At 36.0% G+C, this 25,853-nt stretch overlaps 1 protein-coding gene across 1 annotated transcript; it reads right to left on the bottom strand.

Annotated features, from left to right (window-relative positions):
• Positions 1–864: 864 nt before the first annotated feature.
• Positions 865–25,023, bottom strand: LOC105969768 (protein ANTI-SILENCING 1). The gene is made up of 14 exons (XM_012994548.2): positions 24,997–25,023; positions 4,659–5,064; positions 4,274–4,442; positions 3,933–4,076; positions 3,653–3,808; positions 3,347–3,576; positions 3,207–3,233; positions 2,270–2,365; positions 2,005–2,083; positions 1,824–1,914; positions 1,613–1,721; positions 1,419–1,535; positions 1,252–1,312; positions 865–1,171 (listed from the first exon to the last, which is right to left on the bottom strand). Coding segments are annotated over exons 2-14 (1,641 nt in total). The 5' UTR covers positions 5,019–5,064; positions 24,997–25,023; the 3' UTR covers positions 865–1,169.
• Between the last annotated feature and the right edge of the window lie 830 nt (positions 25,024–25,853).

The raw sequence follows: 25,853 nt of genomic DNA, 5'->3' as shown, positions 1-25,853 counted from the left end.
ACTTTTTTACAAAAAAATTAAGCGATTGTTTTGTGTAGAAGGTTAAAATATCCCCTCACATTATAATAAACTTCAATTTTATCATATTGAACCTTAATTTAACTCCAAATTTCACGAATTATTTAATTTTGAGTATAATTTTGCCCATTGCCGCTGGTTACCCGTTGTTGAACGCCGGTCTTCGGCATTGACTTTTTTTTTTTTCCTCTTTCTACCGGCAGTCAATGTCGATCTCCGGCAGCGTTGACCTTTTATGTTTTTCTTCAACATCTTTTTGACCGTTTAAACAGTAATATTGCTGTGGTTGACAGTCATACTGTTTTACAAAGTAATATTAACTGTACAAGATCTTCGAGAGTATTGCCGTGGTCGACAGTCATATTAATTATATTATTGTTTTACAAAGTAATATTAACTGTACGAGATCTTCGAGAGTACGAACTGTACAAGACCCCCTTGATAATCCAAACGAGACAATTCATCTCATAGGACTGATCTAATGAGTTAAAGGAGAAAGAACAACGATTCAAAAAGATCAAGATCAAAAGTAGCCGCCTCTCACTGCAAAAGAAAAATCACCTCTCAAAACGAGAGAAACCCTAATTTTAGTAACTTTAGTTTGATTAATAGAATTTGCGTCTCTCGAAGCTAACACCAAAGTGTTTTTAACTTATTTCTCGTTTTGAACCACAAAAATAACTAGAGTTAGCCATCTTTCAAAGCATGGTGTAAATGTATATATGGTTGGCACATAATTGCAGTCACACATTCCTTTACCAAGCAAAACCAACAAACACGAATACTTGTACAGGAAAAAATGAACCCTATTCACATATTTCAGTGGAAGCAAACCAAAAATGCAGGTGAATCAAGATCATATACTATATTACCACATTGATCATGCTTCGTATTCTCAATTAGAAATACGATTACCAAAACTTCGACTAAACGCAGATGACATTACAGGACAAGTTTTTCTTATATTGACTTTACTACAAACGAAACTAAAAATAGCAGGGAAAGCCAAAAAAGAAGTGCATACAATTTCCTCTACTTCTTCATATCCAACCAAGTCTGCAAAAATCCCCGGGTGTTGCCTCCTATACTGTCCAAACGGTACACCCTCTCGTACTTTTCTCATGTACAAAAAAACTATAACAAAAGCAATATCCTGAAAGACGAAAAAACAATTCAATCCATATCGAAAACCAAAAAAAAAAAATGAGATTTCAGACAAAGGAATTGTCTTACATGGATCCAGGTGATGGATCTTCATCTGTTTAGTCAAATCCTCAATCTCTTTGCCTTGTCCCTGCGAACCAAATGGATTATTCTAATTGCTAACAAAAACCAAGATTTTTGTTTTTAAATGTGGATTCTTAGTATTGAATGAATGTTGTTCCGTGATTACTACGTACCTCGTACAAGGCGGCCCACCACATATTTGATTTTTCATGAAGCGCACTCCAATGTATGGCCATCTCATATTCGACTGTATTGGACTGTGAGAAGTGTGACGTCGACACTGCATTTCTCTTCAGAAAAGAACCGAAAAATGAGTTAATTTATCTCAAAAATAAAAAATAACGAAAGTAGCATGGATTATTATTACCATCTCTTCACGTTGCCTATATGGTTTTGTTCGATCAATCCTAAGATGACCAAGAAATCCGCCTGAAACACCAGACTTCCCGAGTTTTCTTCTTCGACCAACAATAGGCCTTAGGAGACGAAATTAATTGAAGAAAAGCAACTATAAACTATCATTGAATAGAAAAAAGAAAAAAAAACTAATCATTGAATAAAGGGGCAATTAAAATAACCTTCCATCGCCGAGCATAAGACAGCCATTGATCAACTGTGAGATGACATTATCTGCTGCTTCTTTCGTTTTGAAAATTACAAGTGCTTGTCCTATTGGGAATATTTTAATTAGTTAAAAAAGAAAAACGGAGGTGTGTAAATTGCAGAAAAAAGAACGAAAGGCTGCGATGACTGTTATACCATTGTGTGGACTGGAAACGGCGGTTGGCTGTACCATCTTTGCCTTGACCTTTTGTTGAAATACATGCCAAACAATATCCTGATATACAGACAAGTAATCTTTAACACTGAACTTCCGAGGGACGTAAAGTAGTTTCATATGTTCAGCATGTTTACTTGCATTTTTTTTCGATATTGCATATAATTCCCGATTTACAAAAAAAATTAAACATAAATGAGAAGATTGACAAAAAAAATAAAGTTCTTGAACTTATGTATGAAATACCTCCACTTCAGCAGATGTGAATGAAGGATCAAGGTTTTCTAATATGATTAACGTTCCTTTTTCATTGGCTTCGCGCAACCTTTCCCCTTCCCAAACCTGAAAAAGAAAAGTTAGTAGTAAGAAGGGTAAATTACGGTCACCCCTGAGGTAATGCCAAATTATGAAAAACTCCCTCCTATTTGGGTAATTACAACCACCTCCTCAACTATGAATCTTTTTACATGTCCACCCTTTTGGTGTCAAGTTCAACAAAATCTTCGAATGTTCTCTAGTTTGTACTCGTTTTGTGCAAAAATGCAGTTTCTGATGCACCACAATCTAAAATTTACAAGCCAAGAGATACATCTTATGATAATCTTGTTTCAAAATGTGGAACTCGAATGGGATAAAACGGCGGTAAAACGGGTACAAACTAGAGAATATTCCACACAATCAGAAGATTGCCCTAAATTTGACACCACAAGGGTACGTGTAAGAAAATTCATAATTGTAGGGTGGTTGTAATTACCCAACATGAGGGGTTTTTTTGTAACCCGACCTTACTTCAGGGGTGCCCGTGATTTACCCAAAATAAGAATAACAACGAAAATCCCATTTCCCACAAAATGTTCTTCTACATTTACTTTTGTGGTGATAATACATCAACGGTTGTAGCCATAAAGAAGTGTCTTAGAAGAAGTTCGATGGGATTATTATATTAGCACCTGATCAAACATATACACTGTGATGCCGTTGACGTGAGTAAAGCCAAAGCAACATGCAGTACTATTTATATCAGTCGTGCGTAGAATTGCGATAACTAGAAAGAAGTTCACTCGGGAATTCGGTTTCAACACTGAATTTGTTGCAACATGCAAGCCTAAGGAATTCAACTACATGCAAGCCTAAGGAATTCAACTTTTACGAGAAGTTAATTCGACAAGGCGAAAAAACTCACCTCTAGCTTGAGCCATTTACTTGAATCCTGCAAACCAACGAATATAAATATGAAAAAAAAGTCTAATAATGCATTCAAATATTTCAAATTCATCTTGTTGTCAATAATATCCTTGCTACCTAAATATAGATTATACTTACAATACCGGGCCTTCTCGTGACTTCCGTGTACTTGTAACGCGTTGTTTGTGTCATATGCTGCTTACTGCCAGCTCCTTTGTCAACGAACATTCTCGATTTGTTGTCCAAACTTACCCCAGTAGACAGATATTTCTTCTCTCCGACAGAATCCTTGTCATTCATACGTTTCTCAGGTCCAGAAACTCGAGACAGTGAAGTATAAGGTTGTCCATCATTTCCGGAACCTTCAGCTAGACACATCACACTTTTTGGCATCAAATAAATCCAAAACAGAGTGCCGATTAAAAGGGACGAATTAAAAGATACCTAGAAGAAGCTTTCGTTTCTTCAATGGACTGACGCCAGACGGGCTTGCCGAAAGGCAATCTGCAGGTCTCTTGAATTTAATTTTAACTACGGGACGAGACCCCTCTTTCGTACTACTCTTCGTCTGCTCACCTGAAGTCGCTGCTACATTTAACCCTGCATGCAAATATCAATAAATATTTATGATAAACGTAGAATTTGATTTTAATAGTTTATTTTCACCATTTTTCAATTTGTTTATTATTGTAAAGTTTATGTAGGTTACGAAACAATTGCTTACTATCTGCAATTTTTTCTTCTTTGGCAGACTGTTCGTTTTTCGTCGCTCTAACGGGTGTTTCTTCACTCCTGGATTTTGAATGTCCTTTAGGTTCAGCACATACACTAGATTTCGTGTCTTTCTTCCTGTTAAAGAAATGATCGACTGCATAGCAATCAATTCATTGGTTAATTATGCCATCTCTAAATATCCGGTAGAATCATAAGTTGCATTAATTATACACACACACACACACACACACACACACACACACACACACACACACACACACACACACACACACACACACACACACACACACACACACACATACACACACACACACATTAAGATTGACTAACCTTCAACTCCACAAATCGAACTAGGAAACTTGCCCGATATTGTGCACTGTGCGACATCAAAAGTTCGATAAAATATGTAATCAGCCATTTTCAATTCTTCTTCGGATGGTTGAGGATTTCTTTTATCCTCAGACGAACAAATAACATTGCACTTTCCACTTATCGCTTCCTAGACGACCATTCGGGAAAAACAATGTGATTTTCAGAAATAAACAATCGATATAAATATTCACTCACTTCAACATAACATTTCAAGTACTCGAACAACATTTCTTGCTCGCAAACGAACAAACATTTAAATAGTGGGTATCCTTCACAAAACAAATATAAAAATACAAAAAACGCATTTGAATCATTGGAGAAATTATTGTAGTGGAAAAATTACCAGCGGCTCGAGATTCGAAAGACCTTTGCCTTGACCACAAGCAAGGAAAATCTCTCTTCGAAACGGCTTAATATCTCCTAACCAATTAGTTATATCAACGGGGCGAAAAAACCACACGACTTCAACTCGCTTCTCTCGATTTTCCGTCTCCCATATTTTCACAAGCTTACCGATGTCAGGCTCGTCTTGACCGGCACGCCACAAATACACGCAGTCGTACAGGAAGTACTCAGTACCGTCTAGAGTGAACGATTCATACAAAGTGATAACTTCCTTTTTGATACCCCAAGAAAATTCGAGCTCCTCTTCTTCTTTCGGTTCTTGTAACGGTTTTTCCTTTCGCTCCTCAGATTGAAACATAGCATATATATATATACTTAAAGCTCGACAACGAATCTTCGAAAATCTGAACCAATTCGAACGAATAATAAAGATCACATCACGTAACCCGAATTCACATACTAAAAGAAGATGAAACGGAGCTGGTAATGGATTTCATTTTGAAAAATACACGAAAAATAGTTTTAAAAAACTGAATAAACTTCGACCGAGTTTGAATCGAAGCAGCATCAGTTTAATTTTCCAACATGTTTATACTGTTTCAACTTTGAACTCACCACCACCAAACGAACAGGACAATCAACTTTCTAACATATTTGATTTTATACTTAAATTGAGTTTAATTTCAAACTATTAATCACAATCAATTAAGAATGTTATAAATTCAAAACATTTCAACAAATAATCAACAAGATAATTACTCATAACGATGAAAAACATTTTCCATTAGAACGACGAAAAAAGGGGATGCCAATATATACACAATTACACACACACCACCGCACCGTAAAAACACGCATTAGCACACGCGAAAGTACACACAGCACACACCTTTGTGCGTGTGTGAAAAAAAATTGAAGAAATTTCTTACCTTCTTACTTTCGAAAGAGGGGTAGGGTTTGTGAATTTTGATTCCGGTAGAAAAGATGCTGGGTTTCATTGCGGAGAACAATGTTTGCTATTATAAGAAAAAAAAAATGTGCTTTTCCTTTTTTTTTTTTTTTTTGATTTGAGGAACGAGTTGAAGTTATGTAGTAATGGCATACCTTGGCTACAGTGCGCGGGGGATGCGTACACAGCCAAGGGAGGAGTGCGGTGGTACTAACATGCGCTGCGCGGGTGCCGATATCTGGACGATGGGACTGTACGGACACGCCCGGATTTGATTGTACACCATGCAGCAGCGCTGCAGGGCGGAACAGAAGAGTTGACAGAACATAACTGCGTTGAGCCTTTGACGCGCGTAGACCACGCGTGGTAAGCACTCATTAGAAATTTTTGAATGAGGACAAAAATAGTTATTTTGTTAACGAAAATATATTTATTATTAACTAAATTTCAGAAATAGTTAATTGTCTAATAGAAGGATATACTCCATCTATTCCATTTTAATTGTCTTTTTGGGCTAATTCACACATATTAAGAAAACTAATAATAGTGCATGAATTCTAGAAAAATCATAATAAAATGACAAAAAAACCATTTTTATTAAATGTTTAACTATTAATTCTCTTAATATTAATAAGGGCATAATTGAGAAAACACAATAAATACTTCATTGGAATTCTAAAGTGACAATTATTTTGAAATGAAAAAAATTCTCTAGAAAGACAATTAAAATGGAATGGAGGGAGTATATAGTTATTTAAGTCAAATGCTTTTTGGGGTCTGAAATTTGCTATTTGCAACTCATTCCCCAAAAAACACTTCTCTCTCTCTAAAAAAAAACATTGTCTCCCTAAAACAAATTCCGAAAATTCGAATTCAAGCAAACTTCCACCGCACCGGCGATGACCAGTGACCCACCCACCGCACCACCACCAACAAGTAAGTACTTTTTACTAAACTTTTGTTTGTAAATTCGAAAACATTAATCGAGCATCGATGTCCTTTTTACCAAACTTTTATTTGAAAACATTAATCGAGCATCGATTCTTGATTAAAATATGTATGAATGAACATTAATCTATGCTTATTTCTTGTTGGGTTGCAATGTTTTGGCCGATTTTGAAAAAAAAAATTGAGATTGAAATTGGTTTTTTTTTTTTGTTTTCGTTGGTTTCCCAAATCGGTTTACCCAAACCGATTTTATACACGAAAATCGACGTCTTAGCCAATTTTTGTTAACCAAATCGGCGACACAATGTCGACTTTACAAGTCAAAATCGGCGTTCTAATATCGATTATTGAGTACAAAATCGGTTTCGGATACCGATATTTTTCGGATTTGTTTTTTTAAATAATAAATTATATATTTGGTTAATTGATATTTTTTAAATATTTGAAACAAAAATGTTTATCACCATTCGGTGGCGGCTACCAACTCCTTTAACCCAATCGAGTAGAGCTTTCCGTGTCTCAAATATTTATTCGTTAGATAATTCATTTGAATAATCCTCCATCAATCCCCTAGGTTGCTGCACGAAAATATGAGAAAACAGTCTTTAAAAACCAAGGTTCTAAAAGGCGGTTATCGGGTTCGTGGCGATTAGGGATTGCCACACGATAAATCGGCGCGGCGGTGATTTATCGGAGATAAATCGGAAATAAATCGATTTTTAAATTTAGGGTAATATATTTTTAAATATTATTTGTAAATACTCAAAATATATATAAAAGAATATTTAAACATAATTATATCCTATCATTCATATGTTATTATATAATTCTAATTACTCAATAAATAACAAAAATTTAAAAATAATAAGATTATAATATAATAAAAGATTCTTACGAAATACAAATACTACGCAAGTCTTTCGCATCAACAATTAATATAAACACAACAAAGCATAAACTCATGTTTTGGGTTATCGCCAAGCTCTTCTTTCTTTCAGTTACAAATTGCGGGGTAGTACTTGGTTGGTTTTAGAAGTTGAAAGAATTGGAGAAAAATAAAAAAAAAACAAAACATATTTTTCATTTTAATTTAAATTAAAAAAAAAAAAAAAACCGATTTGTTGACCGATATATCGGTTTGACCCGCCAAAAAACCGCCGCAAACCGCCTCGCCGTAAAAAAACGATATTCCAAACCGCCTCAACAAAATCATAAAGGTTTATAACCGATACCGATATGGCGGCCGATATATCGACCGCCACGACCGCTATTTAGAACACTGAAAAAAACACAGATAATAAAATCGATTCTAAAAAACCGATTTTTGTAGTACAAGTCGGCATGACAATACCGATAATGCAAAAACAAATCGGTGTTGTCATGCCGATTTGTACTACAAAAATCGGTTCTTAAGTACCGATTTTTATTAAAATAATCGGTATGTGGTTACCGACTTTAGTAACAAAAATCGGTATTTGCAGACCGATTGTTTTTATCGTCGAATTTTTTTCTTAACAAAAAAAAAACAACCCAAAAGCAAAAATAAACGGTTAAAACATACTTCATTGTGTTCTCGACCCTTGTAAGCTACCATATCATTGTTTTTCTGGTTCCATCGTGAATGTTTAGTATGTATTTGATAATTTTGGTGTGTAGGATTTCTTGGTGGGTTTGTGAAGAAGAAGGAGAAGAAGGAGGAGATCTTTAAGTCGTGAAATAAGGAAGAGGGGTTTCTGGATTTATGTATTTTATTTGGTCTTGCACAAAGGAAATGATTTTTATTTTTCTTTTCTAATGTTTTGTGTTTTTTATTAAATTTTAAATTTCATTAAGGGTAAATTAGTATTTTTACGTCAGAGGTCTTGAACTGATAAAAAAATGGGTTTGCATATAACCGCCGCCATATAGTTATTTAAGTCAAATGCTTTTTGGGGTCTGAAATTTGCTATTTGCAACTCATTCCCCAAAAAATACTTCTCTCTCTAAAAAAAAGCATTCTCCCTAAAAAAAAAATTCCAAAAATTCGAATTCAAGCAAAATCAAGCTAAATTCATCCAAATTCATCCAAATTCGAATTCAAGCAAAAGCAAGCCAAATTCATCCCTAAACGTTTTAATTGCATTGGGTAGGAAATTTTGGGTGTAATTGCATGTTCAACAACCCTAAAAATCGAAAATTAGGGCTGTTTTGGGTGGAACTTTCGCACATTGAACGCCCAAACCGGGCGTTCACCGGTATTTTTCACGCCCGGTTTGGGCGTTCGTTTAGAGTGTGCACGCCCGGTCCGGCATCCAGTCCGGAAATGGGCGCCCGGTTTGGGCATTCGGGTCCGGTTTGGACGCCCGGTCTGGGCGTTCGGCAGTGTAATTTTTTTTTTATATAATTTCAATTTAACTTATTTCAATATCTTTTTTTTTATAATTTCAATTTTACTTATTTCTATATTTTTTTTTAATTTCAATTTTTTTTATAATTTCAATTTTACTTAGTTCTATATTTTTCTTTTATAATTTCATTTTTACTTATTTCAATATTTTTTTTAATAATTTCAATTTTACTTATTTCAATTGTTTTTTTATATAATTTCAATTTTACTTATTTCAAATATCTCTTATATTTGCAGGATGTCTAGTTAGATTAAAAATATGAAAATGGGAAAGGGAAATGGGCCTATGATTCGTTCCTCTGCGGATCCGATGGAAGAATCTACTGCACAACGAGAGGGTAGAACACATAACCGAAAGGTTACTAGTTCTACGAGGCGTGGCGAAATAACAGTAATTTTTAAACAACAACGTGCACTTGCGGCGGTAGAGGCGGAAGCGGAGGCCTAGGCGGAGATGAATGCACATATGGATCCGCAGGAGGACGAGGATGGTGCATGAGTTCGTTTTCAGGGGCAGTATCATTTTCCGACTCCTGATTTTCCATTAGATGACGGTGACGAGGACGATCCGGCTCCGCCTCCTACTTTGACTAGAGCTGCTACTACTTCCGGTGGTTCTACTCCTGTCGAAAATCCTAAATCTCGCCCCGCTCGGAAATCTAAGGTTCCTTCTCGACCTTGGCGGTTGACTGGCCGGACGCCCGGTGGACCTGAGCTGCCTGAGTTGATTCCGAGTTTCGGAGCACATGTGGCCTACGACATTTGGGAGGGAAAGGTAATACCTATTAATTTTAATAAATTTTATTCTTTGTTTATACTTGATTGATTTATAATTAAATTAAATATATATTGAACATGCACGACATATGCTTAAGTTGCGGTCGCACGACAAGTGGTCGGGCCCCATCGATGCTCGTTCTGTTGCACTACTAGAGAGAACGAGCTTGTATCACTTGCGTGCTTGTTCTCTCCCTCAGCACAATAATCCACTTATCGAGGCTTTTATTAAGAGATGGCAGCCAGACATAAACACCTTTCATATGCCGTTCGGAGAGATGACAATTACTCTCCACGATGTGCATTACATAATGCATTTGCCAGTTAGTGGACATCGCCCTAACACTAACATGGATAAGGCACATGCGATTGAGGCAGGTGCGAGAGATTTTGGTATTGACGATGCACTTATGGAGCAGTGGTGGTACGGTGGTGGCCCCCGGTTAGATGAGTTGGATGTAATGTACAATAATAATCCTACGTTTCCACCCGAGTTTCGCGTACGAGCATATATCGCTTACTTGCTCGAAAAACTGTTGTTCGTCGACAAAAGTGGATCGAAGGTGAAAGCAGATTTATCCCACTTTTAGAGTACATCGATCAGATTCACGAGTATTCTTGGGGTTCTGCTACATTGGCCTTTTTGTACCGACAGTTGGGTATGACTTCGCGAGCTGAGGCTGCGCAGATTTGTGGTTGTCTGACGCTGTTAGAGGTACTTTTTAATTTTTATTAATCAACGAACTGTTTTGTTCATAAGTTTCGATGTTATGTTTAACATTCTTTAATATTATTCATGTAGTGTTGGATATATGAGTATTTTCCGTGTTTCCGGCCTCCGATGGTTGATGCACATGTACCGGGGGAACCGTTGTGCAAGAGGTGGCATGTGACACATCATATCCCTAAGGACGAAGATATAGTTCTCGAGTACCGTCGACGCCTTGATTCCATGCGTGCATCAGATGTAAGTGACAAGTTTAAATAATTTAATATTTATGTATTTACTTTTTTTATTAATACATGTCTATTGATACAATAGGTCAATTGGACGCCATTTGGGTTGAATGTGGCACGTGATGTTGACAAGACCCTCCATCACGGGACTATTCGTTGGATAGATATTGTCGAGCCTTACATGTCTGATAGAGCATTGCGTCAGTTCGGCTTTGTTCAGATTATTCCTGCCCCCACTATTCTTCCGCTTCGAGGTGCTAAGAAGGAGAGAAAATTAGCATCTTACAAAGTTGACTACGAGTCTGGCGATCAACTTTGGAGTATCCCCCACGTGCACATGCTTGATGGAGATTATTATGGTCGTTTAGCGTCTCCGGCTTGGGAGTCGGACGAGCGTTATTTTCCGTGGTATCTCGTCCGCACCCACCCCCGTATAGATCCTAGTTTCGAGCCGGTGGAGAAAGCGGAGCCATCTGCAGTTCCGTTTCTATACGACATCACCCGAGTGTTGCATCCATACTTTTACGATCACTTGCCTCCGCCGACTATTCCAGGATATCGCGCCATACCCGATGATTTCTTCAGGACGATCCAGGATATGTGCACCCCGTTTGCTGAGTATTTACAGTTGCAGCGTGCTGATATAGATGTTGATGACGAGCAAGATGCAGGAGACTCACCGGTGCGACATTCTCAGGGAAGACGTCGGACGAGGTATACTTAGTTGCTGTTTTTTTTTTATTCAGATTTCGGTGATGTTGGATTGTTGTTTTCTTTCTGGATTTGATAATGGTGTTTGATTGTTTTTTTTTTTTTAGTATTGGACGATGATCACGGTTGATGATGTTGGATTGTTGTTTACTTTTCGGATTTGATAATGATGTTGGATTGTTGTTTTCTTTTCGGATTTGATAATGATGTTAGATTGTTGTTTTCTTTTCGGATTTGATAATGATGTTGGATAAATAAAGGGTCAAAATTGTGTTTTATGTACAAATTGACGAATTGGATGAATAAAGGTTCAAAACTATATTTTTGGGAAAAAAAAATGATTTATTGTGTTTTAGGTACAAATTGATGAATTGGATAGATAAATGGTCAAAACTATATTTTTGGAAAAAAATGATTTATTGTGTTTTAGGTACATATTGATGAATTGGATAGATAAAGGGTCAAAACTACAATTTTGGAAAAAAATGATTTATTGTGTTGTAGGTACAAATTGACGAATTGGACAAATAAATGGTCAAAATAGCAATTTTGGAATAATAGCCCAGACGGCCGTCTGAGAAATACACCTAAATCTAGGACGGCCGTCCGGGATTCCTAGGCAGTCTCTGCCTGTGGGACGACCGTCCGAGATTTATACTAATATCACGGACGGCCGTCCCACAGGCAGAGACTGCCTAGGAAATCCCGGACGGCCGTCTGGGCTATAATTCCAAAATTGCAGTTTTGACCCTTTATTTACCCAATTCGTCAATTTGTACCTACAATACAATAAATTATTGTTTTCCAAAATTGTAGTTTTGACCCTTTATCTATCCAATTCATCAATTTGTACCTAAAACACAATAAATCATTTTTTTTTCCAAAAATATATACTTAACATTATACACTTAAGAATGTAAAAATATACACTTAACACATAAAAAATTACCAAGTTCGACATAACAAAATACTATAACACATTAAATCCAATAAAACTAAACAAAATCAAACACTATTTAGGATATCCCACACTTGACGTCTACCTCGCAGCGCCTCTGTCAAATATGCAACACTATCATTGTTGTACCTCCGCCACTGCAAGTTAAATGGAGGAAGTGGACAATTGTCAGTCATCTTCACATACACAAAGTGACATCTTGTATCTTGTTTATCTAGTGTTTTTGCTGTTGTCTGTTGATGCGTATTAAAGTCATAATATTGTAGTTCGTGTTTTTAAGAACGTTGTTGCGGATGCACTTTTGCGCATGTTTTTTTACATGTACGTTTTTGTGCATGTCCATTTGAGGGAGCGTGTTTGTGCATGTTTATTGATTTGTATTAATGTCCTAGGATTGTAGTTTGTGTTTTCATGATCCTTTTTGCGAATGCAGTTTTGCGTGAGCACTTTTGTGCATGCTTTTGAACTTTTACTCATGTGCGTATCTTTTCTAGCGAGTGTTTTTGTGCACGTTTCTTGATGCGCATTCACGTCCTTGAATTGTAGTACGTATTTTCATGATCGCTTTTGTTATCCAATTTTGACCATGTTCGAGTCCGAATTTGGAATTTTCACGTTAGACGGGAATGGTAGCCCACTGAAATAGCTTTCTAATGCCACCGGAACCAGTCGATTTGGAGTCCGGATGAGAGAGTTATGCTCGACTTCGTGGACACTACGGAAGATGTTGTGGGATTCTCTCTTCTAATTTGATTTTATTTTCTTAATTGCAACTCTTTTCTTACCCTTTGATCATTTTTGCTTCCTGGACACCTAATTTTCGATTTGTACCTAAAAGATACCAAATCCACCAATAAAAACAGAAATATAAATTAATCCAAAAAAAAAATCCACGTAAACGTAAACGTCGAGTATTACTGCAACACTCCATTGTATCTTTTTTATCTAGTGTTTTTGCTGTGATCTGTTGATGCGTATTAAAGTCATAGTATTGTAGTTCGTATTTTCAGAATGTTGTTGCGGATGCACTTTTGCGCAAACCCGGGCCGTGGCCATGTCTAATTTAAAGTCAATATCTTATGATTAAATTTATTAATGAGAGGTAACTCTTACCAAACCCTATAATATATATGTTCTTTCTGATATTTAATTAATAATAAATATATTTTCTATAATTAAATAAGGGACTTACTTTGGGTTCAGAAAATTGCTGTTTGCAACTCATTCAATTTTTTTTTTTTATCTCTCTAGACAAAATCACTCTCCTCACTAATTTGGTCTAAAATCATCTTTGTTGAACTGATATACGAACACAAATGAGCTCATCGGGTGAAGATTAGGATACACATCACAACGAGGTAAAAATTTCATCATTTAGATCGAAAAATCTGGACTAAAAAACCAAACGCCCAACTAGGGCGCGCGATTCTGTAATACATGCCCAAGTCGGGCGTGCAAACCTCTGTTCCACGCCCAAACCGGGTGTGTGAACCACTGTTCCACGCCCAAACCGGGCGTGTAACATTGCTTCGGTCGCCCGGTTTGGGCGTCTGGGCCCCCCGTCGTTTTTTTTTTCTTTTTTATTAATTATTTTTACGTTTTTTTTCAGGAAAACCAACACAATACGGCTGAAATTGAAGTGGATCATACTGAGGTTGTGACATGGACGGACGTTCGAGGGGATGGTAATTGTGGTTATAGAAGCGTTGCGTGTGCAGTGAAAGATCACGAGGATGATTGGATGGAGGTTAGATTGAATATTTATAACTGTATGAGAAGAAACGAGGTCTTGTTCAAGGATTATTTCGGTGGTGGTAATTATGTATATCAGGTGTTGGCGAAAGTCACCCATTGGGTCAACGCTCAAGCACCAATTGAAAAGTGGATGACTATCACGGACGTGGGCGTGGTCGTAGCAACATGTTACAACGCTTTGGTGTTATCGGCTAGCAGTTCGGGAAATCAAACTTATTTGCCACTCTGGGGTTCCGAAGGTGTTTCACAACTATCTTATCAGATGACTATACTGCATCTTGAGGCATTCTAAGTGCTGAATTTGGTTTTTTGTGTTTTTAATACAATTTTCGACAAGTTGGTGTCGAAAATTGATCAAAAATTCGACCTGTGTATGTCGAAAATCTATGGCGGATTTAAAAAACAATCTTCAAGATCGGATTTTAAGCTTGAAAAAGACATGGATACATACCTTAATGGGTTCTCATTGCTCGTAAACCATTATTATATTGTCATTTGACTCCATTTTGTAAGTTATGTAAGGTTTTGATTTCATTAGTGTTAAGATTTTTTAGAAGGATTTGTTGGTAGAAAGAAGAAGAAGAAGAAGATGAAGAAGGTGAGGGGTTTGTGAAGAGGGAGATGGGTTTGAGGGGATTTGTGTGTTTGGCATTGAAGAAAGAAAAATGAGATTTGTAATGTATATTTGGTTTTGATTTTCATTAAGGGTATTTATGTCATTAACTATTTATTATCTATTTATTTTTATGGTGGTATTTGATAAGTGTTTGTTTTACACGATTTTTGCTTATCAAATCTTCGAGTTTTGGTCTTCGTTCGTCCGAGTTTCGGCTTTATTTGTATATATTATTGTGTTTCTTGTTTTATTTCCTTTTTTAGGTTTTGTTAGCTTTTCGTGCCGAGTCGAAGCCATTTGGAAGCGAAACTGATTTTTCCATTAAGACTTCGGATCGCGATCTGTATGCAAATTCCAGTGAGCAGTAAATTAAGACCCAGATCGCGATCCAGGAAAGTCGGATCGCGATCTGGTGGCAAATTCCAGTAGCATCGAGAAATTGGAGCACATCGCGATCCGAACTTCCTGGATCGCGATCTTGGAAGGCGATTTACCTTTTTCCGAAAAGCCAGATCGCGATCTGACTTTATTGGATCGCGATCTGGCACGATTTTCGAGGGCAGATATTTTGAAAAGCAAAGCTTCTTGAGGAAACTTTGCATTTTACTATAAATAGAAGCAAGCCCTCAATCTTCGTTCTTCTTCGACTCTTTACGGTTTTCGACAGTTCTTCGCGGGAATCATCAACGGGGGTTTCGACTTGGGTTTTTCTTACGCAATTTCTTTACGTTTTGTTCTTCATTTCTTTTGTACATTCTTTTGACTCTATGTTTGTTATGAACTAACAACATTTTCTTCTAGGGTAATGAAGCCTTGTATATATTGATTTCGATCGTCATTTCTGTTATCTATTTGTCGTGTTTCGATTTCGTTTATGTTTTCCTGTATTATATGCTTCTGATTGTTTGATAAGCTCTCGGATGATATTAGATATGAATGAACTCGAGAGAGGATTTCTTGTTTGAGGTTAAGAAAACATAGCTCGGGGTGTGGAAACGGAGACGTGATGCACTTCGGGTAGCCCTTAAGAACTTGACCTAAATGCTCTCTTAATAGTTGGTTCTGAACGGAGACGTCGGACCTGTGAGTAGACTCTAACTACACTAGAGACGGGGGTTAGAGTACATTAACGTCTAGGTTAACGAATAGGAATGTGATTTTAGATAACGGTTGTAGATCGTTGTTGATTATACATATGTGGATTTGGCCCTAGAAGTCCCTTTTAAATCGAAGTCCCTTTTAAATCGAAGTCCCCCCGCGTTGAGTTGTTGGTACTTTATTTACGTACATTCTATATTTGCATGTTTACGATCTTGCATGCTTATAAATTAGGGTTTATCACCATTCCAAATATTTACGATCGGCTAGATAATATAACGATAATATAATTACACTACTCAGGATGTGAATCTACAAGGTCCATGTGGATCGATATCCGGAACCACTGTTCTGCAAAATGCAATACTGTATACTTGCGGTAATTTATACGTGAGGAAAACGCGTATCAGTATTAAAGTAAGAAAATTTTGAGAAAATTTTGGTACTTGTTCTAGCCAACCCCTTATATAAATATTGAATATATAATAATAAAAAAAACCGACAACCTTTTAAAAACTTAACTCTATTATTTCAGTATTATAAATTTACGAATGAAAAAATTGAATTTTAGTTTTATTTTTTGTTTTACTTTATGTTCATCTATAGTTAATAAAAAGTGTAACAATTATTCGAATTTTAATTGTGATTTTATAGTTTCTAGTTATTTTAATAAGTATCTTTAATAATTCCACTTTTTACTTCCGAGATACACAAAATATATTCAAAAATTAAGAAATCACAATTTGAACGTCGAAATATTTAATTTATTGTGAAAATTTAAATATAACTAGCTAAAATAAAATTTCAAATAAAAAGTCGTTATAAAAAAAAGTTGGACATGTAAGTATTGAAAATAATATTTTTTTTCTTGCAAATGTTTAACATATTAAATATTTATATTTTTTTTAAGTAATTGAGATTTTTATTTATATTAGGGTCGTATAGTAATTAAAATGTGGAGTTAAACATAAATCAAAATAATATTTTTAATAATTATTGTATTTTATAAAATTTATTTTGTGAAAGATTGTTGAAAAAATATTATTATATATGCATCTTTATATGATAACTAGAAGTGTACTCTAGGAAGAAAGAATGTCACACATTCAAAGTCAAAGTCTTACCATCAAATTTAAATAGGGGCGTGCGGTAAGTGTATTTGTAACTTTAAGGGGTAAGTGTTACCAACCTTATAGTTTAAGGGTGTAAATTGTATTTAACCCAAAAATGTATATGGTCAAAGTTTGGGGTTTCGTGAGGAGCACTCTGATCAACCATCTTTATTATTCTAGGTTTATGTGTTATATCTCTCTTAATAAGCTCATCCCTTTAATATATATATATATATATATATATATATATATATATATATATATATATATATATATATATATATATATATATATATATATATGATAAATAAAGTCAAATTTAATGTATATGATAAAATTATCCTCAACCCATTAAACTCAATTCCTAATTGTTAATCCAGTTTCATCATATTTTACCAAAAAAAATCGAATTTTGACTTTTTTTTTCTGCCATCGATCTCCGATGTTGACCTTTTTTTTTTCCGCCAGTCTCCGTGATTTGGGATATAATTCAGGCTTTCTTTGAACCGTTTGAGCTTTTCAAGCCGACATTTTATCGAAAATTTCCATACAACCTTGATTTGAGCCTCTGAGAAACGGCCTTCTTTCTTTTAACCAATACTTGATAGGGTAGAATAGATACAGATTCTTGAAAATTTACCCTTTGGTGTTTGATTGGAAAAATTGTTAAAGTCCTTCTTCCTCTTCAAACTAAATAAATAAATAAAGAAATAAAAGTAGAGAAGAAGAAGAGACTGGAAGGGAGAGAAATGACTAAGAGTTGAATTGTTTTGAAAGCTCGATCCATCCACTCAAGAGCAAAAGTAAAAAAAAACTTTTGTAATCTTGAGAATCAAGTTTATTAGGTCTTTAGAGATTAGAGATGCATTCATTGTTTCAAACATCTATCTTTCAAATTTTGGCGTAATCAACTTAATTCAAGAAGCATAACTACTTATACCCATATTTCCTACCTTGAACCAAAAAGCCTAATACAATTGAAAGCCTAAAGCCCCAATGATCCCAATAGCTCAATATTCGATATTAGTAAAGTAAGAAAAATTGATGAGTATTTGGAGTAAAAAATATATGTATGTAAGCATAATTTTTTATTTACAAATATTGGATGCTTGAAACAATTGCATAATTTGTGGGTCTTTTTCGAAGAGGAAGAAGGACTTTAACAATTTTTCCAACGAAACACCAAGGGGTAATTTTTCAAGAATATCTATCTATTCTACCCTATCAAGTATTGGTTAAAAGAAAGAACACCGTTTCTCCAATGTTCAAATCAAGGTTCTAAGGAAAATTTCGATCAAATGTCTGCTTGAAAGACTCTATCAGTTCAAAGAAGTCCCAAATCGTATCCCAAATCACTCACTACTCAATATTTCGTATTATAAATTCCCTAAGGTGAGCTAATCAAGCATAAATTAATTCCAAATTTAAAATTAATACAATAACGTTCAACAAAAGCAATGCACAAGTATAAAGCAAAAACAATAATTCGCTTCTAAGTTCCGTTGAATCGAAAGCTAACCAAACATTTAGGCCTCATCAAATACTAAAAGAAGATGAAACAGAGCTAGAAGATGCATATTATAATGGATTTTATTTAGAAAAATAGGAAAAAGAACTGAATAAACTTCGACCGAGTTTAAATCGAAGCAGCACCGGTTTAATATTTTAACATATTTATAGTGTTCGAACTCACCACCACCAAACGAACAGGACAATCAATTTTCTAACATATTTATACTTAAATTGAGTTTAATTTCAAACTACTAATCATAATCAATTAAGAATGTTATAAATTCAAAATATTTCAACAAATAAATAATGAATATGTAATAATAAAAAAATTCGACAACCTTTCAAAAACTAAACTCTATTATTTCAGTATTATAAATTTACGAATGAAAAAAATTGAATTTTAGTTTTATTTTTTGTTTTACTATGTTCATCTATAGTTAATAGAATGGTGCAAGTATAACAAGTATTCGAATTTTAATTATGATTTTAGAAATTATCTAGTTATTTTATTAAGTATATTTTGTATCATCTAATAACTTCTGAAATTTTTGTTTTCTTATTGTGTTGATTCTTGTTTAAAATTTATAAAGACATGAAGAATATACTTCAAATATTTTGTAACTTTTTCGTTAATTTCAAAATACTAAAATAGTATATTCATAAAAGAAATTATGAAAAATCCTACTTTGTATATGTTAGAAAAGGAATTTGTCCATGAAAAAATAAATGAATTATGGAAAGGAAAAGGGAACACCGTAATTGTGAGATTATATGAAGCTAACGTATTTGAATCATTGGAGAAATTATTGTAGTGGAAAAATTACCAGCGGCTCGAGATTCGAAAGACCTTTGCCTTGACCACAAGCAAGGAAAATCTCTCTTCGAAACGGCTTAATATCTCCTAACCAATTAGTTATATCAACGGGGCGAAAAAACCTGTTGAAATTAATGCCAATTTTGGAATAATTAAAAAAATATTAGTCTTGTAAAATAGTATCTAGAATAATCTATAGGACTCAAGCTAGCTAGATACTTCTAGCCATAGATGAATATTCAAGAAAATGTAGAATTGTAAGGAGAATTCTAGAGAAGGACTACTCTAGCAATTCTCTAGATTCATCCATGAAGCCTATAAATAGGCTATGAGGCATTGTAAACAAGCATCAACTCAAAATCAAAACTAATAAAGCCTTCTCCTTCAACTAAGTCCTATTGTCCCTTCTCTCCAAATAAATCAAACTATCTCCAAATTACTATCCACCACCCCTCACAAACTAACAGTGGTACCAGAGCCCCGTTCGATCAAAGACTTGGGTGTTCCTTTCACTACATACTATTTCCAAAACCATCCTATATTATTCCATTAACTTACACCATGGCCAATACACTATCTAACAACCAAATTGCTCTTCCTATGTTCTTTGGAGAAAAATATGACTATTGGTCTATCAAAATGAAGACCTTCTTTAAATCTCAAGGCTTATGGGAGATTGTCGACGAAGGGTTCACTACTCCTAGCGACACTTCTAAACTCTCTCAAGTGGAGAAAGATAAGTTAGCCAAGGATATGGAAAAAGACAACTTGGCACTCTACAACATTCAAATGGCTATGGCGGATTCAATTTTCCCAAGAATTTGCGGTGCTACAAGTGCAAAGGAAGCGTGGGATACCCTGAAGGAGGAGTTCCAAGGCAATGCAAAGGTACGAACTACTAAACTTCAAACTCTACGAAGGGATTTGGAGAATATGAAAATGAAGGATTCCGAGACCGTAAATGAATATTATTCTCGACTAAGGGAATTAGTTAATCAGTTAAGAGCTAATGGAGAAGATATTTCCGATAAAAGAGTAGTCGAGAAAATATTAATCAGTCTGCCGGAAAAATATGATCCAATCGTTACAACAACTGAGGAGACAAAGGATCTCGCCACTCTCTCTGTCACGGAGTTGGTAGGCTCTCTTGAAGCATATGAGAAAAGACTGAGTAGGCGTGAAAGTGATTCAATGGAGAATGCCTTTCAGTCTAAACTCAAAATTCGGTCTCAAAATTCAATATATAAGGAAAGAAAATTTGGAGAAAGTTCTAGAAGTGGAAATTCTAGAATTGAAGAAAATGGAGGAGATAAATATGATGATACGAAATCCAAATACCCGCCATGTCGCGTCTGCAAGAAAACTAGTCATCTCGAAAAAGATTGCTGGCTTCGGGGAAAACTACAATGCCGGAATTGTGGAAAATTCGGACATGCCCAGAAGGATTGCCGCTCCAGACAAAGTCATCAGGCCAACTTCACAGAACAAGATGAGAGGAAAAATTATCTATTCTATGCCTGCCATGCTGCATCTGAAGTAAAAAATGACACTTGGTACATCGATAGTGGTTGCAGTAATCACATGACGAGTAACGAGGAGATCTTTCAAGATATAGACAAGTCCATGAAGACAAAAGTAAAACTCGGCAATGGAGCCCTGGTGGAAGCTGAAGGTCTAGGCACAATTGCTGTCAATACTAAGAAAGGTACGCGTCTTATTCAAGATGTCCTACTCGTACCTAAACTCGACACGAATCTCATAAGTGTGGGTCAGATGATGGAGAAAGGATATTCTCTACTCTTTAAAGGAGACTCGTGCACAATATATGATAACAAAAATACAAGAACGGAAATAGCAAAAGTTAAAATGCAACAAAAGAGAAATTTTCCTATAAACTGGCAGCACGTGGAAGTAGCCATGAAGGCTCTAGAAGATGAGTCATGGCTATGGCACCGGAGGTTCGGACATTTCAACTTTCATGGATTAAAGATTCTTCACCAAAAGAAAATGATGAAAGATCTTCCGGCTATTCACGAGAAAGATGACGTATGCGAAGGATGCTTACTCGGCAAGCAGCAGAGGAAATCGTTTTCGTCAGGCAAGGCTTGGAGAGCCAAGAAGATTCTAGAGCTCGTGCATACTGATGTTTGTGGACCGATGAGGACTCCATCCTTGACGCAAAATAGGTACTTCATTCTCTTCATTGACGACTATACAAGGATGACTTGGGTCTACTTTATGCGACAAAAATCGGAAGTATTCAATATCTTTAGAAAGTTCAAGAATCTAGTAGAAAATCAAAGCAATCGGAAGATTAAAGTTATAAGAAGCGATAGAGGAAAAGAATACACCTCTAAATAATTCAACAAGTTCTGCGAAGATGAAGGAGTTGAACACCAACTAACAGTCGGCTACGCTCCTGAGCAAAATGGCGTCTCCGAAAGAAAGAACAGAACGGTGATGGAGATGGCAAGATCTATGCTAGAAGAAAAAAGAATGCCGAAAATGTTTTGGGCAGAAGCAGTCTACACATCTGTCTATCTACTCAACAGATGTCCAACTAAGGCGGTGCAAAATCAAACACCTATAGAAGCTTGGAGTGGTCGTAAGCCGTCAGCGAAACATTTAAGAGTTTTTGGGAGTATTTGCTACGTCCACATTCCAGCAGTCAAGAGGCATAAGCTTGAAGAAAAGACAGAAAAAGGAATATTTCTGGGATATAGTACAGAATCCAAGGGATACCGGATTTACAATCTCAAGACTAAGAAGCTTATCGTCAGTCGCGATGTAGAATTCGACGAGAAAGCCACATGGGACTGGGATGAAGAAAAGATAATGAAACAAAACATCATGGTACCGAGAATACAAGGACCATCAACAAAACATCAAACAGTAGAGTTGGAAGAAACACAGACTCCTAGTGGAACTACTAGACGTGGAGAAATTATCGAAGAAGAATCATCACCAGAGTCACCACCACTAAGAACAAGATCGCTCGAGGAAATCTACGAGTCATGTAACTTTGCAACTATGGAGCCAAGGAGCTTTGAAGAAGCATCAAAGCAAGAAGTTTGGGTAAAAGCTATGGAAGAAGAGATCCGGATGATCGAGAAGAACAAGACATGGGAGATGGTAGATCGACCTTCTAACAAAGATATCATTGGAGTTAAGTGGGTCAACAAAACAAAACTCAATCCGGATGGCTCGATTCAGAAGCACAAAGCGAGACTTGTCGCCAAAGGATACTCACAATTACCAGGTATCGACTACACTGAAACATTTGCTCCCGTTGCACGCTTAGACACAATAAGAGCACTTATTGCACTAGCTGCACAAAAGAAATGGAGAATCTATCAACTGGACGTCAAGTCAGCTTTTCTCAACGGCTATCTTGAAGAGGAAATCTATGTGGAACAACCACAAGGATTCGTGGAGAAAGGAAAAGAAGACAAAGTTTTAATTCTCAAGAAAGCATTATACGGCTTAAAGCAAGCCCCACGAGCTTGGTACAGTCGGATCGATACTTATTTCACGAGTCGAGGATTTAGGAGGAGTCAAAGTGAGCCTACTCTCTACATCAAGACACATGGTACGACCGATACACTCATTGTCTCTTTATACGTAGATGATCTTATATATACGGGAAACAATGAGAGTATGGTTAAAGAATTCAAGGAAGATATGATGAAGACATTTGAGATGAGTGATCTCGGATCACTTCATTATTTCCTCGGCATCGAGATAACCCAAAAAGACGAAGGTATTTTCATCGCTCAGAGAAAGTACATCGAGAGTTTACTAAAGAAGTTCAGAATGCACGATTGCAATCCAGTTGCTACACCTGTAGTAACTAATGAAAAACTAAGAAAGGAAGATGGATCACCAAAGGCGGACGATTCACTCTACAGGAGTATAATAGGAAGCCTGCTATATCTAACAGCTACAAGACCAGACATTATGTACGCCACAAGTTTACTATCCAGGTTCATGCAAAGTCCGAGTCAAGTACATTATGGAGCAGCAAAGAGGATCCTTAGGTACTTGCAAGGAACGAAGGACTATGGAATTTGGTACAAGCACGTAACATGCTCGAGTTTAATAGGCTACACCGATAGTGACTGGGCCGGATCATTGGATGACATGAAGAGTACCTCAGGTTACACATTCTCTCTTGGTTCCGGAGTATTCTCATGGGCATCAAAGAAACAAGAAAGTGTGGCGCAATCATCAGCAGAAGCAGAGTATATGGCAGCTGCAACAACTGCAAGCCAAGCTATATGGTTACGACGAATATTAGCAGATATGGGCGAGGAACAAACTAAGCCGACGACAATCTATTGCGATAACAAGTCTGCAATAGCAATGGCGAAGAATCCGGTTCAACACAGCCGAACTAAGCACATAGCGATCAAGTACCATTTCTTGAGAGAAGCAGAAGCAAACAAAGAAATTCAAGTGAACTACTGCCCGACAGAAAAACAACATGCAGATATTTTCACGAAGGCCCTTCCGCGTCCGAAGTTTGAAGAACTGCGTACGATGCTCGGTATTTCCAAAATGAGCATTAAGGAGGAGTGTTGAAATTAATGCCAATTTTGGAATAATTAAAAAAATATTAGTCTTGTAAAATAGTATCTAGAATAATCTATAGGACTCAAGCTAGCTAGATACTTCTAGCCATAGATGAATATTCAAGAAAATGTAGAATTGTAAGGAGAATTCTAGAGAAGGACTACTCTAGCAATTCTCTAGATTCATCCATGAAGCCTATAAATAGGCTATGAGGCATTGTAAACAAGCATCAACTCAAAATCAAAACTAATAAAGCCTTCTCCTTCAACTAAGTCCTATTGTCCCTTCTCTCCAAATAAATCAAACTATCTCCAAATTACTATCCACCACCCCTCACAAACTAACAAAACCACACGACTTCAACTCGCTTCTCTCGATTTTCCGTCTCCCATATTTTCACAAGCTTACCGATGTCAGGCTCGTCTTGACCGGCACGCCACAAATACACGCAGTCGTACAGGAAGTACTCAGTACCGTCTAGAGTGAACGATTCATACAAAGTGATAACTTCCTTTTTGATACCCCAAGAAAATTCGAGCTCCTCTTCTTCTTTCGGTTCTTGTAACGGTTTTTCCTTTCGCTCCTCAGATTGAAACATAGCATATATATATATACTTAAAGCTCGACAACGAATCTTCGAAAATCTGAACCAATTCGAACGAATAATAAAGATCACATCACGTAACCCGAATTCACATACTAAAAGAAGATGAAACGGAGCTGGTAATGGATTTCATTTTGAAAAATACACGAAAAATAGTTTTAAAAAACTGAATAAACTTCGACCGAGTTTGAATCGAAGCAGCATCAGTTTAATTTTCCAACATGTTTATACTGTTTCAACTTTGAACTCACCACCACCAAACGAACAGGACAATCAATTTTCTAACATATTTAATTATATACTAAAATTGAGTTTAATTTCAAACTATTAATCACAATCAATTAAGAATGTTATAAATTCAAAACACTTCAACAAATAATCAACAAAAATAATTACTAATTGTGTTGATAAATATTTTCCATTGAACGAAGAAAAAAGGGGATGCCAATATATACACAATTACACACACACACCACCGCACCGTAAAAACACGCATTAGCACACGCGAAAGTACACACAGCACACACCTTTCTGCGTGTGTGAAAAAGTATAGAAGAAATTTCTTACCTTTCTTCTTCAGCTGCTCCTTTCGAAAGAGGGTTAGGGTTTGTGAATTTTGATTCCGGTAGAAAAAGATGCTGGGTTTCATTGCGGAGAACGATGTTTGCTATTAAAAGAAAAAAAAAAATTGCTTTTCTTTTTTTATGTTTTTTGAGGAAGGAGTTGAAGTTATGTAGTAATGGCATACCTTGGCTACAGTGCGCGGGGGATGCGTACACAGCCACGGGAGGAGTGCGGTGGTACTAACATGCGCGGGTGCCGATATCTGGACGATGGGACTGTACGGACACGCCCGGATTTGATGAGCGGTACACCATGCAGCAGCGCTGCAGGGCGGAACAGAAGAGTTGACAGAACATAACTGCGTTGAGCTTTGACGCGCTTAGACCACGCGTGGTAAGCACTCGTTAGAATTTTTTTAATGAGGACAAAAATAGTTAATTGCCTTCACAGCTTAATATATATATATATATATATATATATATATATATATATATATATATATATATATATATATATATATATAGTTATTTAATTACAGAAAATATATTTATTACTAAATAGGTGTCGTTTTTCACCTTGGCACAAATCTTAAGAATGTCAATAAATATGTCTTGATTTTAGGAAAATAAATATTGATGGACCAAAATACCCTTGTTTATTAATTAATGCAGGAAGATTGCTATACAGTTAATAAGGGTAAAATTGAAAAATAAGCAATTAATGCAGCATTGAAATTGTAAAGTGACAGATAATATTGAACAAAAGAAATTCTCAAAAAAAGACAAATATTATGGAACAAATGGAGTATTAACTAAATTTCAGAAATACTTAATTGCCTTCAAAGGTTAATACAAGAATAT

This window comes from Erythranthe guttata, chromosome 2, assembly GCF_056151865.1.
Source record: "Erythranthe guttata isolate IM_541 chromosome 2, IM_541, whole genome shotgun sequence".
In the NCBI taxonomy this organism is placed as follows: domain Eukaryota; kingdom Viridiplantae; phylum Streptophyta; class Magnoliopsida; order Lamiales; family Phrymaceae; genus Erythranthe; species Erythranthe guttata.
Note: the sequence above shows the minus strand (reverse complement) of the source record. Positions and strands in the feature narration are given on the sequence as shown.

Excerpts from the sequence above, each read along its gene's own strand:
- LOC105969768 (XM_012994548.2), bottom strand. The coding sequence starts at position 5,018 with ATGTTTCAATCTGAGGAGCGAAAGGAAAAACCGTTACAAGAACCGAAA. Across the intron at positions 2,366-3,206 it reads GTAAATGGCTCAAGCTAGAG|GTTTGGGAAGGGGAAAGGTT; the intron begins GTGAGTTTTTTC and ends TTTCTTTTTCAG. Across the intron at positions 1,536-1,612 it reads ATAGGCAACGTGAAGAGATG|AGAAATGCAGTGTCGACGTC; the intron begins GTAATAATAATC and ends TCTTTTCTGAAG.